A 19,940-nucleotide genomic window follows, 5' to 3' on the forward strand; every position below is an offset into this window, starting at 1 on the left:
TCTCTTCAAAACTTGAGAGGAAGCACAGTGTGAGCGACTGAGAGAGATCTATGCCTCCCTCCTCCTCCTCTCGCTCACTCAGCTCTCAGCCCACTTCTGCGCATTTTTCTTTCTCTGGAATTATCTTGAGAAAAGGGGGTTTGTTATCATTTAATGTCTGTCACTGTCACAGTGAATGTGTTTTAAGTCTCAGTGCATCTTGTGGAGGTTATGTTTCCAGGTCTGTCGGTCTGACTCTGAAAAGGGTGAAATAAAAACTACTGAACAGGTTTTCTTGATATTTGGTGGGAAGGTGGGGTATAATAATAAGCCTAGGAAGAGTTGACCATATACACTCGCTATATCAGCGTTACTATTTTGGGTAAGCTGTCAGGCAAAGTTGCAGAGATGTTCTATATTCGGAGTCTGCAAAAGTTACCCAAAAATATTTAGTGACAAATTATGGAATCTAGTGGAGGCCAAGCACAGAGGAACGCAGCACTATGATCCCCTCATGATACTGACATTTAAACACAAATTTCATTTTAGGTCATTTTGAATCCCTCAGGCCCAACTACTAAAACAACTACAAATAGATAACGTAAAGATCAACATCGGACGTTTTAATCAATAACGTTACCTTAAAAAAAGCAAAGTTGTCAGTGATGCTACGTGCATATAGTCAACTTTTGCGGGACAGAAAAAAAAGTTTTCCTATTCCTTCAAAATTGCAACATCATAGTCATCTTTAAATTTCAATATAAAATTCAAACCCTAAAACCCAATTTGAGTTCAAAATATACAGCCCTGAATTTCATCAGACTGTCTGAGGGGAATCTTTTAAGGAATAGCATGTGGACATTTCCATAAATCTCTCAAACAAACCCCCAGATTATTCTGAATCTAATATCTATGTACAGGTGAAATTTGGTTAGAGAACTGGGTGATATGTCAGTGATACAATGAATATGCCACAGTACTGAATGATGAAGTGGAAGAGCTACAAAAAGAGACCGAAATAGAGAAGCACAGAGTGAAAGACAGATGAAAAATAGATGAAGTGGGACAGCTCTCATGCTGAGAGACTCATCTGCTCCAAGCTGTTTTCTTTTGTATCAACTACTGTTGATCGCTATTTTGAGTTCACTCAATTCTGATTGAGCAACAAACAAATACTGAATTAAAAGAAAACAAACAGTTCTTTTGAAACTCATCACTGTGTCTGCACGTCAACTCAGTTTTCAAACTGCATGGTGAAACGAAAGCATGAGTGACAGAGAAATGAAAGGTCACAGGTTCTTTATATGACACACAGCAAGTTTAGAGGTATTGTCCAAAGTAAAGAGGGTTATCGTATAACTGTTGTGCGATAATAACATGAAATAATGTACAATAAAGACAAAATAATCAAATGAAATAAGAATTATATTATATTATATATATTATTATTATTATTATTATAATTATAATGAAAAAATTATCAAGATGTACAAGATTCATACATGTAAGTGTGATGCTTCTAAGGGCTGCAACGATTAGTCGATTATTAATGGAATACTATATTAATCGTCAATTATTTTGATAATTGATTTTTGCTTAATAATTAGAACAAGTTTTCTGATTTTTCAGCTTCTTAAATGTGAATATTTTCTAGTTTCTTTGCTCCATATAACAAATAAATCATGAAAACTGAATCATTCTGGTTTGTGGACATTCGTTTAATCAAGAAAAACAATCGTCTTCCTTTAACATAATTGACATAATTAGTGCTCATCTCTTCCAGAAACTTGCGACTGGTACAATATCCTGGTTTTAATCCGTTTAAATTGCATAAATGAGGTCACTACAAAAAAAAAACAGCGCTGAACTACAATTTTTACCATTACTGTGTCACCTCACTTTATTAACTGTAACATCTGTCACCTCACCTGGCTATTTTTATTCCCAGCACATACATAAGATTCTACATAAAAATAGACACCTCTGCACTGAATTGGGAATAAAAGGCTGATCTACTTTGCCACTCTATCATTATTATTTTGTAAAAGTGGCTCGAGCCTGATCTAACTGGGTGTTTTTAAATTGAATAATTTGGCTGTAGATGTTTGAAAAATTGCTGACAATTCTATGGTGTATATATTTTGAAATTCTTTGATTTTGTGATATTATATATGTATATTTCGGCTGTCTGTAACCTTGTTAAAAGTTGCTGCTTGGCCACAATTCGTGTGTGAAATAGTTTTTAAATCTCAGTGAGGCAAATATGATTATTTCAAGGTTATTATTAAATATTCACACTTGACTATTTGTCTGTTGAATAATCCAAACATATATAACGAGACTGTAGCCTTAGGTAGAGAATTTGAAACCTGTTATGGCCTATAAATTACATTTTGATTTAACTTATTTAACCACTGACAAATTAGACTATATCAGACTCACATCAAGGGGATATTTTTAACATGTTTTAAAATATAGTGCATCACTTTTAAATCTGGTCGAGACAGACAGTTTCAAAAGCGAATTCTCCTGCTCAAAAAAAATCCACTTGTTCAGCAGTTAATCAGTAAAAACGCGTCTTGGCTCCGGCCACACCTGTGCTGCTGCTATATACACACAAACGTTCCCTCAATCAGGTCTGATAGTATTGCTTGATAGAATCTGTTTTCAAACGAAGGATGCGGCATAAAAATAATGTCACATTGTTTAAACAGAGGCAGGATAATAACAGCAGCAATAGCAGCAACAGTTACACACTGCAGCTTTAAATATCACACCATGTTATATTTTAATTTAAGTGCAGTTGATACATAGGCAGACACACACAGTCTAACACACACACACGTACGCCCCAGTGGGCGTTGCTGTGTTATTGAACCTTCCACTCAGAAACAGAGAGTCCTTCAGCAGAGTGGCAAATCAGTGTTCATACCCGAGAGGCATGAGTGAGAGGGAACAAGTGGAGCAAAAGGTTCCTCTTGGGCGACCACATTGTGCCCCCAGCTCATTGCTACAGTTTCTGTAACACAAAACCGCCAAAACCAGTTGTACTTCCTTTTTGAGGTCTTTTCACTGCAGAGTTTATTATCTAAAAGTAGATAATAAGGAAGATCAGTGAGCTAATTTTGACGTCGTCAAACAAAAAACAAGAAATGGTTGCACTGCAAAATGTGAAAATCTTAAAATCTTAAAACCCTAAAATGAATTTGTCTTTGTAAGATATTACAGTGCCCTGTACGCTTTAAATAAGTGTTTATTAAGTATTTGCTAAACACAGAAGTAAAATTCACTGTCACATACTGATGTGTGTGCAAATATAAGAAATTCTAACTAATGAATTCTTAAACTTATCTTATTCAAATAAAGGGAGACTCGTTTTAAGTCAACTTTTCTTACATGACAGAGTTTCTTTGCTTGTGTTAAGTAGTTTTGGCCAGTTTTGTCTAGTTTTTGGCCCATTTTTCCTCATTTGAAGGACATTACAGTCTGAAAGTGGCTGCAGATTTATAGCTTTTCTAGCAAAGCAAAAAAAGTGCTTACCTCTTTGACAAAACAAGAAAATGTAAGAATATTCGGCTTAAGGGCTGTTTTTCTTACTCTCTCTCTCTCTCAAACACACACATGCACATGTTCAAACACAAACTCACAGACACATCGTGTTTCTCCCCAAATCAATAGCCAGTCACATGATCACAGTGTTTCAGCCACTGGGTCACCGTTCTACGTGATTGTCAGAGACAGGCCGGGGCCAGTCCATCGGCTGTAACGATTTTAAATAATTACCCTTCACTTCCTCGTACTCTTTCCCATGTGGATCCACCCCCTCTGTGTTTTGTGTGAAATGTATTCTGGGCTAAAAATTCAGGGAAATGTCCCTTCACTGCTCGCGGCATGAGGACCAGTGCGGACATTTAAATGTCAGACGAGGCAATGTGGTCCATATGTGCAGTTTGTCACGATGGAGAAATCTCAAAGTCGCAGCTGAGTGTGGAAACAGTGTAGTGAGAAAAAGAAAAAGAAAAAGAAAAAGAAAAAATTAAAACCCAAGGCTGTTTCCGCTTAGTATTTCTGTATAAATGTCACCTTCCATGCAACCTAAAAACAAAAGCAAGTTTGACTATATGGAGTGAGAACTGTGGGTTTTAAGTAAAAGGAAAACATGATATGCAAATACACACGATACAGGGATCAAATAATCAGATTACGGATTAAGGTTGAGTAAATTACTTAGTATCTGTTCAGGCTGGGTGAAGAATCAATTTTTAGATTCAAGATGCATTTGTTGTTTAGGAAGATTTGTTCTGAATGAAAATCTTTTTTTCACAGTAGACAACTTAGTGAAGTTGTTGTTTACAATGACATCTTCTTTTATATGCTTGTATATTGTTGCATTTCCAATTTTGCACAAAATCCCACAAGGGAAAATAAAAACAAAGTAAGAATCTGAATAATTTCTTTCTCATTTGTGGTTTGTTTTTATAAAACTGCATCCACACACCCTGACCCAGTCTTTGAGAATGATTGGTCTAATGCAGGGGTTTCAAACATGCGGCCTGCGGGGGCCCCCAGTCGTTGTCCTTCTTTGTATTTTTCTTATTTACACATTCAACTATACATCAAAACAAACACTTTTACTTTGATGTGGTGTGCAAAACCATCCTGAATACTTCACATACTACTACATCATGATGGATTATCAAAATATAATTTTAATTTCAGATCACAGTCAATAATTCATTTTTCCCAAACTATCTGACCCCTCCTGGCAGACTACAAGTTCACTGGCCCCCCCAGGTCATTTTGGCTTTGAGGCTCCTGGTCTAAAGTGTGAACACAAATGTCCACAGACATTTTATCTGCAGTTATTGTCCAGGTGAGTTCATGTATTAACGCAGCACAGAGACAATCCAGAGAATCCACAGCGAGTGAATGTGCCATTATCCTGCTTGTGAGGTCAGGTAAGGCCTGAAGACCTGTTTACATGTTAGTCTGACAGATTTTCAAAGTCAGATAATGCAGTTGGGTACTGAATATACCCAACTGGACCCAAAGTGTTCAGCACATGCTACATAGATCTTTTACCCAACAAACACAGAAGAAGTCAGTACAGAGAAGAAAAATGAATGAATTCAGATTAGGAGACAGAATTTAGCCTCTTAAGTAAGACACAAAATGGCACTCAACATTTTACCAACCAGTCATGTAATAGGTCAATGGGAAAACACCCAATACTAACAAGCTGAAAAGGGGGCATATCACCACCTAACCTTCTAGGTCTTGTGCACATGGATGTGGTTTTTAAGATGGTTGGAGAGAGACAGAATCAAACACAGGGATAAAGAGGGGACTGCTGAGTGAGTGACAGATTAACTTAAGTAACAGAAATCAGAAAAGAAGGAAATCTAGAGAGGATTTAAGTTGATTACTGTCAGAGTGGTTTCTGGTTTGTGCATCTGGTTTGATTACAAGAACATGTGGATGCAGCTGGAATCCACAGCATAAACCTACTGTTTAGTAGTTTAATCAAACAAAACATCACAACACTGACATGCAGCATATGCTGCTCTACGGCTGCCAAGCCTTATGGGAAATGCAGTCCTTTAATACACAGACACTAAATATGTTTCTGGCCTCTAAATACCATTACATATGGGATTAATATGCAAACTGAATATGGAATATCAAATACAATGTACCTTCTTGTTATTTTTTAACTTAATATTTTCCACAAACTTCTTTGTTAATTAATGTAGAAGTATATTTTAAACAAATTTAAATTCAATTCACAACATCTATAGATGTGAACATGTGTGTACTTGGATTTCTTATTATATCTACAGTACAGATGCATATTAAATCCTATGTCAAGTAAAAAAGTAAAATGAAAGTACTAAATTACTAAAAGTAGAAACAAGATAACAAATGATATAGCCTTCTCTGTTTCAGGGGCAGTCAACTATTTATCTTAAATTTGGATTTCTATTCAAACTATCGATCCTTAAAAACGTGTTTGAGTTCAAAATACAGTATACAGGCTAGAAGCACATCACATCATCTGAAGTCATTACCGTATGGGTCAGTAGAGGGCGCAGTGAGTGCAGCTTGGTCTTACATCCACTTTGAATTAGGGATGAACGATATTGGACTTTTTGTCTGATATGCCGATATGTCACAAGTGCTTGGGCTGATATCGATATCAATATATTTTTTTTTTCCTGTGCCTAACTGCAGAGGCAATTTAATCTCTCCTGTAGTGGAATTAACATAATATTTTGAAAAATTTAAAAATTATACTTGGCGAGAAATCAAGGAGGTAGCAGCCTAATCAACCAACTGTTTGAGTCATTTCTCAAACAGTTGGATCTTGGCGTGTCCCATAATACATTTTAAAGCTAATATGGGCCGATGGGCCACTATTGTGCGTTCCTACTCTGAATCTACTAATAACAAATAAGATAGTGATGTTATGTTGTTCACAGAAAATGGAGGACACAAGCAAACTAAACCTTCCTCCCGAGCAAACAATCACGAGTCACAACAGCAAAGCATCTGAAAAACAGCATATTTCAGGTTCTTCAGTGTGGATGAAAAATTAACAAATCTGCCGACTCTTCGTTATCTTCACTCGTGTGAAGCTACAAAAGAGTCATGTGATCAACCTCACATGACTAATAGTGGGTGTAATAATAGTAAATGTCAAATTATCTATTTAATGCACATAAAGAGGTATAATTAACATTATTTAAACATTTAAGGCAGGTACATTAACAGCCATGAATGTTTAAGACATGATGGAAATTAAATATTGTGGGATTTTTTTTCTTTCTTTTTACAGTATTTTCCTGCAAAAGAGAGGCAAGTTTATCTCTTGCAGAATTTACCCGGTGCTGGATTATTAATAGCAAATCAAAAACTTTGTTTCCATAGTGACTGTTTGAGTCCATTATGGAAAGTGTCTCCTGTTGTTACCAAGACAACAACTCTGCAATGGCAAACGAATGTGGCACACAGCTGAGTGATGCAGTGAGCTGGTGATGTCTCCATAAACAAGCACAGCACCAAACCGTGGGCAGGTGAAGATCTGGAGGAATAACAGTGACACGACTAAAGGGATTCAAGAACATTTTTTAGATACAATATTCCTGTTTACCTGTGTATAATAATGAACTTTAGGTGACTTAAAGTATATGACATGACAGGAATCCAATTTTGATCTAGATACTTTAATCCTTCTATTACCATCCTGTCGTCGCTGACAGGATTTGGCATGCGTACTTCTCATTACCGTAAACACTATGGACTGGCAATATGTCCAGGGTGTTACCCCGTCTTTCGCTCTATGTCAGCTGAGATTGGCACAGCACAACCTATGACCCTCATGTGGAGGATAAAGCAGTAGAAGATGGATGGATGGATGGATGGATACCCGAAAGCAGAGAAATAGAGCTTGGCGCCAATATACTTGGTAGCCCTCAGGACTCCCGCGGAACGACCATCCTATCACAGACAAGATTCACCACTGTGTCACACGTTTGTAAAGTCAGCTTTTCAGTACCGTAATTCCTAAACAGAAAGTTATCCTGGAAAAAAGGGGCAGAAGCACTCACTCATTGAACATTTTTTGACAACAGCCATAAAATCAAAATAAATGCAGGCAGCCTGATTATAATGATGGTCATAAGAGGTTTAAGGAAGCTTACAGTGTCATCGCTCTGTATTAGTGGTTGGACAACATATATATATATATATATATATATATATATATATATACACATTATAGTGAATTTCCACTATCCATGGATTCCCATTATCAGACATCATATATCATATATATGATGTCAGTTGCATACATAGTTTAGCTGCACACATTCTTGTTAAGCTAAAACATGTTTCCTGCTCAGGGGTTTTAGTAAATTACTCATGTTGCCGCCTCCAGCAACAAACTGCAGTTAGTCGACGTTTGGACTATATATTATCCATTATATTAACATTAATATTTTTCAACACGTGTGAACATTTGTCCTTTATTTATTCAAATATTTTATTTACAATTTCTGTTACTTGTTTCTTTTCCATCATCTTGTTTGGCTTTTATTAATATGGTCCGTGAGGCTTTGTAAACTATGTAATATAAATTAACTTTAACTTAAAAATAAGAACCAGTTTTCAGTATTAACCAGCACACCTCAGTTCTGTACAGTACAGTTCAGTTCAGTTCAGTTCAGTTCAGTTCAGTTCAGTTCAGTTCAGACCTTTATTGTCCCACGGGGGGGGCATTTGGTTTGCAGCAGTGGTAAGAAAAACACAAGACAGAAAACAAAATATCGCAAGCAACCAGAATAAAATCCAGTGAAATATCTGCAACAATAAATAATTTAACAAATACGCAAAATTTAAGGCCTTTGAATGACAGATTTAAGGATTGATTGTAATTTTTAATAACTTTTAAGATGTTTTTTAATGATCCACAGATACCTAGTCTAACATTTTAAAAGATTAACTAATAATAACTGAACTATTACTTTTTCTGCTGATGTTTGTCTGTGTTCGGTCTACACTGCCAATAATCCTGAGTCAGTTGAATTTAAATGTCAGATAATTCTACTGATTTTCACGAGATGGTAACAATATTGTTAAACCATTTGCACTTCAGAGGCAAGGAGAGTTTTTCTAAGCTCACAAGACGAGCTTGAGTTTCAGCTGGATTCAGTTCGTGTCCACACAACTTAATCCTGGACTAACAAGGATGTGGGTGTATGTGGAAGGTGCTTTAAGCAAGCCACCTTTAATAAACATCCTGTCTTATGACACTCTTTGCCCATGATTAAGAAGCATTAATGAAAGTGCAGAGGGATTAAAAGTGTTACTTGAACTGATGTTCACTCTCTTAACAGTTTGAGAACCATCTCTGATCCAAACTGCACTGTGACGTTGGGCAGATATACAGTATTTCTTTGGGATGGTCAACAGGGACATTTAGACATGGGGACCAAACACAGGTGGACAGAAATTGTCATGTTTTCCTGATAGAATATGGCAAAAAAAAATCAAGCAAATATCAAGCTCATACTGCATATATTCTGATAACAATGTCTATACTGAATATTCTATTTTTTACCTTTTTATAGTCCTATTGTCAGTATTTTCTTTACATTGTACATTCACAGATGTGAAAATTCATGTGTATTATTTATTGCCTTTATCTTTATTGTCTTTGGTGTTGAGACACTATACATTTTCCCATTGCCAGACTAATAAAGGACTATCTTATCTTATCTTAAATTACAGTTATATTTAGATACGTGCACAGTATAATAACCACTAACCCTGTCACTTTTTATCCAAAAATAGGATATCCGATATCCAAACCTTAAAAACCCATTGGAGTTCACAATATAAAGCCTTGAAGTGCATCAAACTGTCAGAAGGAGTTACCATATGGTCCAGCAGGAGGCGCTGTGAGTGCTTTGAATGCCCTCTTGGCCCAGCAGAAAAAAAAGACAATGATGTCATAGACCATATTTGTAAAATATAAGTATGTATGTAGAAGTAAAAATATCATCACCCGGGCACAAATCCACTGGTTGCAAAACATACTAAATTGGAATGGAAGTCAATGGGAAAATTAGCCTAATTCTCATTTTCCCCAAGAAGTTTATGAACTAAATCACTAGTTTTGGGTTTTCTTCAAAAGAGCATGGTGTCGATTTTGTAAATTATGTTCCTGTTACATGGACAATAGACAATAAAGCAGAGCACATGAGGGAGTGCAGTAAAAGTCCGGCTTCACATGTGCAGGGAATGAGTTACAGTTCTGTAGATGATAAGAGAACAGGCATACCATCATGACGTGCACTCATAAAAACCAAACTAATCCTGACCTTTGATCTTTTGAACTTAGCCTAAACATAAAAAATGCCTTTCCCTCAAAAATGTGTCGTAGAAACTTTTTGTGTCATTGTGGCACTGTAAAGAGTTTTAAATCGCAACAGCACCAAAAACTAAAATATTACAAAAGTCTAGTATAAAATAATACAAATCATTGTTGTGCATCACTAAACAAATATAAAGTAAATAAAATAAAATAAAGTAGAATCAAATAGAATCTAATACAGGAACCAGGCAATAACTCTGAGAGTCTCATGTTTAGTTTGTGTTGACAGTGTGTCAGAGGTGTTGACTCAAGTCCATGGTATTTTATGAGGCTGTATATTCAGTGGTGCTGCTTCACTGAGAACTGCATTCCCTTAAGAGGCATTGCAAACGATCAAACGCAAACATCAGAAGCTCCACAAAGATGTATTGTACTGAAAATTTACAGCAGGGGATATTGAGAAAAGTTATACTGCTCCCAAATAATCCTGTTTATCTGATAATAAAATACCCCTTTGATTGGCCAGTAAAAAGAATGTTTTATCGATTTGCCCTAAGAAATAAAATGTCACAAGATCTATGATGACGCTCCAGACAATAAGTTTTCAATAGATACCGTAAATGTGAGCATTACTGGCATCAGTATTTGAAAACAAATTATATTTAGCACAAAAACAAAACAAGAGAATATGCATCACATAAAAACTAGGGCTGTCGAACAATATATTCTTTACTTTTTTGCCATTAATTACAGAACTTGAATAGGTAATCACAATAAATTTGACATTATTTTGTTCAAAATTCTATTATTTTGCAACTCTCAACAGTATTTGAGTCCATATTGTCAATGTAAAGCAACTCTTACCCGTTAAACTTGATTCTAATTCGAATGAATGCAAAGAAACGTGTTTGCTAATGTTGTAAAGGTGTTTAGTCGCTAGCAAACGCGTTTGTTTTCAGTGGGTTGTTGGCTGTTCTTCCACTGGCATGGACATGGATCCATAGCTTGTGTTCACCGGCTCCATTGAAAAAACAAATGGACATGGCCAGGAGAGGGGAAAGATAAAGCAGTAGACAGTGGATGGATGGATGTTTACAATGGTGTCACAAAAATATGTACTCTGAAACACTGACAGCCCTAATAAAAACACTGGGATAAACTGTGGCATTGTTTTCCAGAGTGTAAGAAATCCATCACATAAAGCTGAAACACATGAGTTTTTTTTTTTTTGTCTGACACACTTACGTTCCCAGGATTTCTTTGAAGTCATACTTCTCCTTCACGTCCGTGGTCTTCTTTTTCCACGCATGGCACTCTTCACCCAGTGGCATCTTCTTGTTGTTGCGATCAGGAACAATACTAGTGACACAAATAGAGAACACAAAGGAAATTCTCATTAATACCAAACACATTAACAGCATCCATTCAATCACTCACTCATTGTCTACAGCTTTATCCTCCACATGAGGGTCGCGGAGGAGCTGGAGCCTTGTGGAGCGAGCTCACACAGGGTGAAAGGTGGGGTACACTCTGACCCAGTCGCCAGTCCATCACAGGGCAAACATACAGTCACTTAATTAACCTCTGCATGTTTTTGGACAGTGAGAGGAAACTGGAGAAACCTGGAGAAAACCCACACGCATACGGGGAAAACATGCAAAGTCCACACAGAAAGGCCCTCGGTCGAAGCAGGATTTGAATCGGTGACCTTCTTGCTTTGAGGCAACAGTGCTAGCCACTGGCTCTCCATTCAATCAACTCCATCTAAATAACAAACATAATACTCTCTGATATTGATGTGAATATTAAGGGACTCTACTCGGTGTCAGTATTGGTTCGATACGAGCCAAAATTACTGGATTGGAAATCAGCAAAGGAGAAAAGTAAAATACTAGTGCTGCAACTAACTATTACTTTCACAATCGATTCATCAAGAACTTGTTTGGTCCATAAAATAAGAAATCTGGAAATATTTTGATCGGTGTTAAGCAAAACTGGAAATGATGAATGTCTTGTTTTGTTCACAAACCAAAAATAATTAAGTTTTAATGATGTCATTGTAATATGGAACAAAGTAACCAGAAAATATCCGCATTTAAGCTGAAAAATCAGAAAACTCAAACCAATGATCAAAATAGTTGACGATTAATTTAGTAATAACCGAATAATCATTGCAGCCCTATAAAATATGAAACAATACGGAAACCCATTACCCATTTTGTGAAATTGCTTCACAAAAATACAGTGTTGTGATATCGATATTTAAAGTATCAGCTGTTTATCCACACAGAACCAGCGTTTAGAGAATGTTGTTTTTGGGAAATTATGAAACGACACACTTTCATTTTCGTATTACAACCAAAACACAACATCACAGCCCAACTTCTTCACATCTTCATCTCGTTTTTGGGTGTGTTTCGTTACTTGAAATTATACCGGGTTACAGAAAACTACTTCAGTGTGGATAAGGCCTTGACAGCACTGGTTTCTTTTGATGTTGTTTTTAATGTCCACTTTCCTTCTGATTAAGGAGGGCAGGTCTATTTGTGAAGCATCTTTCAAACACAGCAGTCAAGTGGTACATGGGCTATATTTGACAGTTGCTGACAGGTTCTGGGTCAATATGTGGTCAACAACGGATATTTGCACCTGCCTTGTGAGTAAATATAGGATGGTTAAGGTACAAGTTGCACTTCCTGCAGAAGATGAAGTATGCATGAGTATGTAACCAAATCAAATCTTATATGATTTTCATGATACAATACGAGGACAGGAAATAAGAGAAATAAGAGAAAAGAACCACTGTTGACAAACAGACAGCTGCAGATTTCTCAAGTAAAGTGGTAAATGTGGTAAAATCCCTTCCTTTTTGAATTGTCCATGAAATGACAGCTATTCTGGATTTTTTTTGTAGCTTCACTGGGCTTTTAAGGTTAAAGGTCCAGTGAGTGACATTTAGAAAGGTTTATTGGCAGGAATTGAGTAAATTACCCATATAAATGTTTGTATATTTAAAAAAAGAACTGTTAGGTTTTTGTAGTTTTAGATTAAGACTGTTATATGAACTTCAGGCAAAGACCTTGGTTTACGGAGGCCTTCATATTGCATCGCCTGGTTTCTGCAACAGCCTAAATGTACAAACTAGCTACAGCGTGCGTTTTGTGTGTTGAAGTGGAGGCTTAGTACATAAATGGAGAATAAGAACAATCTCCTTTCTGGTATGTGAAGGCCACTCTAGCTCTTTGACGCACTTGGAAAACTAATGCGCTTATTACGATCTGCTTTTTCACTATTAGATGTCACTAGAGCCTATTTTACACTCGAATTAGCAGTTCTGAATCAGCTAAAATAGGCCATTGCTAGTAGTCAGTTTGATTTTGTTAACACCTGTGCGTGAGTTGTGACGACACAATGATGTCACAAATGTGCCAGAATCTGAGGCAATCGGAGACAGAAATAAAAGCTCAGTGACGATGTTATGGAGGAGACTATTTTCTACTACTTTTGTGTATTTAAAAAAAAAATTAAAAAAAATAAATGTTATTGAGGGCTTTCCCAAGGTGTCCCAAGTGCATCATAGCATTGTGCTGGAAATTACGTCTCACAGCCAAAAATTGAGAGGATAAATGAGAAATTTAGAGAAGTTATTTATTCTATGTTTTGTTTATGTCTGATGTGCTTCCGTTTCCATATAGACTAAATATGTACTTAGAAGTAACATTAAACTAATAACGATTCTGGTCTTGCATTCCCATTAATGTCATTTAGAGCTAAGGCTGATAAAACCTCAGTAATTGCCAATTACATTCCCACTTTGTCTGACCAGTAGGAACTGTGTATAATCCTGTCGCACTGGAGATGCCACAAATAAGCTTCACTCTAGGGCTGCAATGATTATTCGATGAATGGATTACTAAATTAATCGTCAACTATCTTGATAATCGATTATTCGGTTTATTTTCAATAATTAAAACCAGCTTTCTGATTTTTGGCTGGTTTCATTGCTCCATTTGACAAAGAAATCAATAAAACTGAAAAATCTTTTCAAAAGATTATTTTAAGAATATTTGATTAGTCGAGAAAACGATTGACGGATTAAAAGTTAATGACAATTCTCGTTAGTTAGCAGCCCAACTTCACTCCCATATATATCAAGATAAAAAGGATAAAAACAAACATCTCAATTTGGGAGAAAACTACACAAACAGTGTTTACTCTGGCTGCTTCCCGTTCTCACTCGTTCTCGCTTGCTCACATCGCATCTCTGAGGAGAAGTTAACGTCCAGATGTTTTTCCTCAACACACTCTCCAGAGTAGGAGGGATCACAGGAGACCTAGCTGTCACAGCTATCATCGTCTAAACGCAGAAAGTGCCTATAACTCAAGACCTCGGAGACAAAAATAGCCCTGTTCATATCAGCGTGCCTCACTCCTCCTCTGTTCCTGCTGCCTGCCTGGCAACTTCACAGTCTGTCTACATATGAGATGATGTAACACATTGTTCTGGGCTGTAGGTGTGCTGTATTGTTAAAGGTGATATAATAACAATTATTCAGTTCATTTGTTTCTTGATGTTTCAATAATGCATCACTGCCCCTTTATCTTTCCCTTTGCTCCTCTTCTCCTATTAATGTTCCCATATACTGCCTTAATTTGGAGCTTCTGAAAAGTGTGAATGATTGAGTGGCATTAAAAGGAAAGACAGGCTTGGCTTTGGGCTGTAGTTGTCTCAGAGTGAAAACAGGACAAATAGGACATGGCCTCTTGAAGCTGCACTTAACTACACAAACACACACTTAGTCTATAGTTGTGAGGACATCTATACACATAAAGGAAGAAACCGTTTTAATCTTCTCGAACACAAAGTTGACGACTAAGGGGAACTTTATCCTGTATGACCATCATCCTCCTGTATTTATTTTGATTTTATAGCATTAGAATTGTCAAAAAAATGTTCAATGAGTGCTTCTGCCCCTTTTTCTAAGATAACTTTCACTTTCCATATCTGGCAGTTATTCAACCATCTAGGAATTACAGTACTGAGAAGCTGACGTCACAAACGTGTGACACGCTGGTGAATCTTGTCTGTGATTGGACGGTTGTTCCGTGTAAGTTCTGAAGGCTACCATAATGACAAGTATATGGGCACAATGCTCTGTTTCTCTGCTTTCTGGTATCCACCCATTCATTTTCTACCTCTTTATCCTGAACATGAGGGTCATGGGGGTGCTGTGCCAATATCAGCTAACATAGGGCGAAAGGCAGGGTCACACCAGATCACCAGTCCATAGCAAAATTTCTAGATATCACAAACGGTCTAGGAGTCACAGTAATGAGAAGTATGCATGCCAGGATGGTAACAGAAGGGTTAGTGTCACAATTACTAAATGCATTCATCTTATTTCTGATCAAGACATAAAAATAAGAATCTGTTTATACTGAGTAATGCAGCATATTAGAGCTGCAGTTGAAGAGCGGTGGCCAGTGCCTTGCCTCTGAACTACCCATTCCAAACTGCCCCGTTGTCAGATCAGGCATCACTGAGGTAACTCTAAATACCCAAACCTTAACCATCTCTAGTATATGCTTAACTCTTAAATTACAGACATGTGGACACGTTCCTTGTTAAGACTCTGCATTGGCCTCCATTCATTTGAACCAAAAACCAAAACCTCTTCCCTAACCTTAACCTAACCACAATTCTTACCTCAAATCTTACCTCTAACCATAACCAACAACTCAGACATGAGGTTCTGCCTCATTAAGCGCAGGTTTTGGTCTCCATGGGAACTGGTGGTCTTGACATGGCCAGTGTTTATGCCAGAAAAGGTCCTAAAGAGGTAGCACTTACACAAACACACAGCTATCATATAAAGGACACCGCATTGTCCTCCATTCATTTGGACAACATAACCAAACCCTTACCTTAACTATAACTAGTTAATTCCTCAACCTAACCCTAATTTAACCACAATTAAAATCTGAGCCAATAACATAACCAGTTCCTCAGAATGAGGTTCTGCCTCATTAGGACCAGGTTTTGGTCTCCATGAGACCTGCCGGTCCAGACAAGGTCAGTAAATATGTCAGAAAAAGTCCTAAGAGGTAACAAATACGAACACACACACACACTGCTGGCCCTGCTGCTGCCTTCACTAATGTCAGGAGTCAGCTTCATACTTGTCGTCATGGAAACTCAAAGGACCTGCTATGGTATCTGAGAGTCTAAATTGCTTCAACGTCTAATGGCAGGTGGAAGCTAATGTGGAAATATTTCAGTCACTTTGACATCTGGCTGAAGACTTTAATGTTTAGTCTTATAAATAAATAAAAAAGAGGTGCAAAGGGTTTAGACTGAGGACAAGAGTGTATATTCCACATACAGTACAATTCATTAGCTACGCTTCCAAGTGAATATAGAGGACATACTTACTTTTGTCGATGTTCTCACATCAGTCCACAGAGTGGGGTTTTAGTAGACTTAGACTGTTTTATTCATGAATTGAGGAACATCTTTGTGAACATTAGAGGCGATTGCTATATGAGGGCAAGGGAAGCTCTACTTCCTATTAGACAGGGTATAGGCAACCTTTGGCACTTGTGCCTGGCACGAGTGGCACTCTGCGGCATAAACACTGGCTCCCTGGCATCTCAGTGCTCCTCACTTTATGTGTGTCCTGACTTCATGCGTTTGAGTGACAGCTCCGCCGCAGCACTGTAGCCGCGGCAGATACATTTTAGTATTGGCTCAGCTCGCTTGGAACCTTTCCAGAGCAGGTGCTCTGGAAAGAGGTACCAGGTACCAGACACTATCACTAATGGAAAAGCAAAAGAAAGGAGTTAAGTGGAGCCAAGTAGTGCTAGAACTGTATAATGGGAAAGTATATTATGACTAGCTGCTGTTTATCAAAGATTGTCTTTTTTAGATAAATGTGGTAAATCGTCACTTCCAGAGAAGCTCAGCGCCTCTGGGGTTCAGTGGACACTGGGCTGATGCATGATGATTGGAAGAACTGTCTTATAGGCGGAACCACTTTTTGATTGACAGCATGTGGAAACATACATGTGGAATTTTTCTCTAGAAAAGTCTAGAAACAAATAGCAGCCAGTTGTGTGTTGTTTGCTCGTTGATGTAGACCATTTTCATTTGTACATATTAAACGATTATGTCACTTTTCCATTATACAATTTCTAGCACTACTAGCTCAACTCAACTTGCGAAAAGTGAAAGTACCTGGTGCTTTTTAAAGTCCCTGCTCTAGTGAGGTTCTAAGCGAGCTGAGCCGATACTAAAATGTTAAGTCAACAGACTGCTGATCCACTGATTCGTCAGAGAGTGTCGAGAGTGTCACTGGAAGAGTCATGAGTGTGACATCCGACACAAGAATCAAACGATCAAACAATTCCAAAAATCTCAAAATAATTTATTGAAAATAATTGGTCCTGAAATTAGCTTGTAACTTACTGAATAATAAAGCACAGGGGACAGTAAACACAATATTTTCTCTGCTGCAGTTTGAATACCATTTAAAGCAGTTGAGGTAGAAGGAAGTAATTAGACATGGGGAAAAAACATGCTAAGTAATGTGCAGTATGAGGAAACAGTGAGAGGAAGTCCAGTCAAGTTGTGTAAAAGCTTTGTTAGCAAATCCACTCAATTGCAGACTCTGCCACTAGTCTAAAAACACTGTAGAGGACAAACAAAACAATTCATAGTAGACTGTAATTCTATTCCTAAGAACGTCTTCAACTTGACACCAGTCTCGTTCTGTGGAAATTCAATATACATGACCGGGCATGATTTTTTTTTCACTGTCACTGAAAAATAATCTGCAGACTAGATCATTGTAACCAGTGTCTGAAAATACACAGTACAAGAGAATACAGGACAGTTTCTGAGCAAGGAATAGAATGGAATAGAGTATTTTCTGTGTTTGTTCTCACACATGTTGAAATGGTTTTATTCTTAAAAATAACTGGATGTGAATTTATTAAAGTTTAATACCTTTGAGTCTCGTGAATCTGACTGGAGATGTTTTGACTGAGTCACACAGCCCTGATTTATCGCTAATACCATACATTTTATAGTGTATATTTTTACATTTAAATATGCATTTTATTAGTTTATGGACATTTATGATATCTATTGTCTCTGCCATTGCAATTTGTTTGTAACCCTGTTAAGTGTGCCGCTACCTGTCTTGGCCAGCACACAGGAGATCTTTGAGGCTTTTCTGGTAAATTATCTGGCTCATACCGTAGAAATCCTGTATAATTATTCAAAATATTACTGATATCATATCAGTGATTGAATTTCACACTGGTCAAATCGGTTTGAGAAAATACTTAAGGCCAAAAACATACTTAAACTACTAAAACTCACACCTACCATATGTGGACGTACGCTAGCACCCCTACATTTTGTGACTACTTCTTCCTATAGCACAACACCTTCCACTCCAGTTCATGACGCGCTCTTCTTTTTGGTCAACAAAGAAGACAATAACCATGGACACTTGCTTTTGTGAGGAGGTCCTCCTGTACCTATACTTGTACAACTCATTGCTGAATGAATACAAATGAGGGCCATCTTCATGACATGGAGAGGTGGGGCTATGACATCATCATTTTCCCAGAGTTGCATATTGGTTGAATACATGGAAACACAAGGGACGTGTTTTCCAAAAAATACCATTTTAGAGCTTCCAAAAAAACTTGTTCTTGTGTGTCGAGGACCTAGACATTTGACACTTTCTAACATGTTTGTTATTTAAATACTACATTACAGCATAGTTGAAACAATTAATCTAATGATGGCCTAAGACTTTTGCAATACAGGTGCAATAGTGGTTTTGGCATTTTTAAGGTATATTGTTATAAATTACACATTGACAATGTGTAATGTGGCTCAATCCCAAATAAAAGAAACAGTTGCATCTCTATGCGTATATTCACTATTTGTCAGGTGTTATTTTTAGCAGGGAGTTGCTGTTGTGTTTAAAAAGCAACAACTTTCAGGCTAAAAATAAGTGCGGAAGCATAAAACCGTGGCCGGAGAAAACACCTCCATCATTCTGCTAGTTTGTAGCATCTCACTTTGCTCATGTGGCAGTGATTCATGGAGATTCATGTAAATTCATTCACAGAGAATGGGAGACACTGAACATCAAAGTCGTTTAAAATGCATGTCAACCTCTGCTTGGCTGCGGCTGGATTCATTTCAGCAGGTAGAGCTGCTGTAACAACATGTGGTTAAATGTAACTAATGCCACCTTAATGGCTAAAAAACATCAGGGTATAGTTTCTATAGGTAGACTTCATATCCGATTACAAACAACACATTTACACATTGAGCAAGAAGGTCTAATGTTGCCATGCAATAAAAATACAAATTAAACTTTATAATTTTCACATTATAACAACATATGTTCATGTTATTTGACATAAACCAAAAAATATCTCATTATTACATGATCATGTTCACGTTATAATGACGCAAGCTCGTCTTGTGTAATATATTCTCCAGTAATTCACTGTGGTCACACCATCTGAACTTTTTAAAAGAAAATATTGAGCTATTTGCACAAACAAAACTAACAGTGCATCTATGTAACGTAGTACAGTAAAGGCGTGTGAGCCCCAAAAGTGTAATTGGTGCTTTTATGAGTCCTGTAAATCTTCTATTTTTAAAGCCTGAATATTTGCAATTTGACCGAGAACCAGGAACCTGCTGAGCTCTGGGCGTCGCGTGACTTTACTCTGCTATGTTGGCAGGAATAGCTTCAGCAAAAATGAATGCTGCCAGTGCCGATTTCAAGCCGCCTAAGATTACTGTGCACTGAGCAAGATATTGCAGAATTTGAGAGATTGAACATAAATGGCACTTATACTGCCCCCTGGTGCTTTTCACAAGCATGGAAACGTCTAACTTTCCATTTTGTCCAACCTCTGGAGAAAGTGATCACCACACAAGCAGAAACTGTTGCCAGTGGATTCCCATCACTCTGTCCTCTATGCTCGCTTAAAGTGCATTTATTATGGCAGTGATCCACCTCTGCACTCAGGATCTGTGGTGATGTGGTAAAAT

At 37.4% G+C, this 19,940-nt stretch overlaps 1 protein-coding gene across 2 annotated transcripts in view; it reads right to left on the reverse strand.

Moving 5' to 3' along the window:
- camk1b (calcium/calmodulin-dependent protein kinase Ib) overlaps positions 1-19,940 on the reverse strand; it is a 53,846-nt gene that overhangs the window by 26,977 nt on the left and 6,929 nt on the right. For both annotated transcript variants that reach the window (XM_044024182.1, XM_044024181.1), the window contains exon 2: positions 11,099-11,212. In XM_044024182.1, the coding sequence (XP_043880117.1) occupies positions 11,099-11,184 (86 nt within the window). In that variant the 5' untranslated portion in view covers positions 11,185-11,212. The remainder of the gene's footprint in view (positions 1-11,098; positions 11,213-19,940) is intronic.

This window comes from Solea senegalensis, linkage group LG4, assembly GCF_019176455.1.
Source record: "Solea senegalensis isolate Sse05_10M linkage group LG4, IFAPA_SoseM_1, whole genome shotgun sequence".
In the NCBI taxonomy this organism is placed as follows: Eukaryota; Metazoa; Chordata; class Actinopteri; order Pleuronectiformes; family Soleidae; genus Solea; species Solea senegalensis.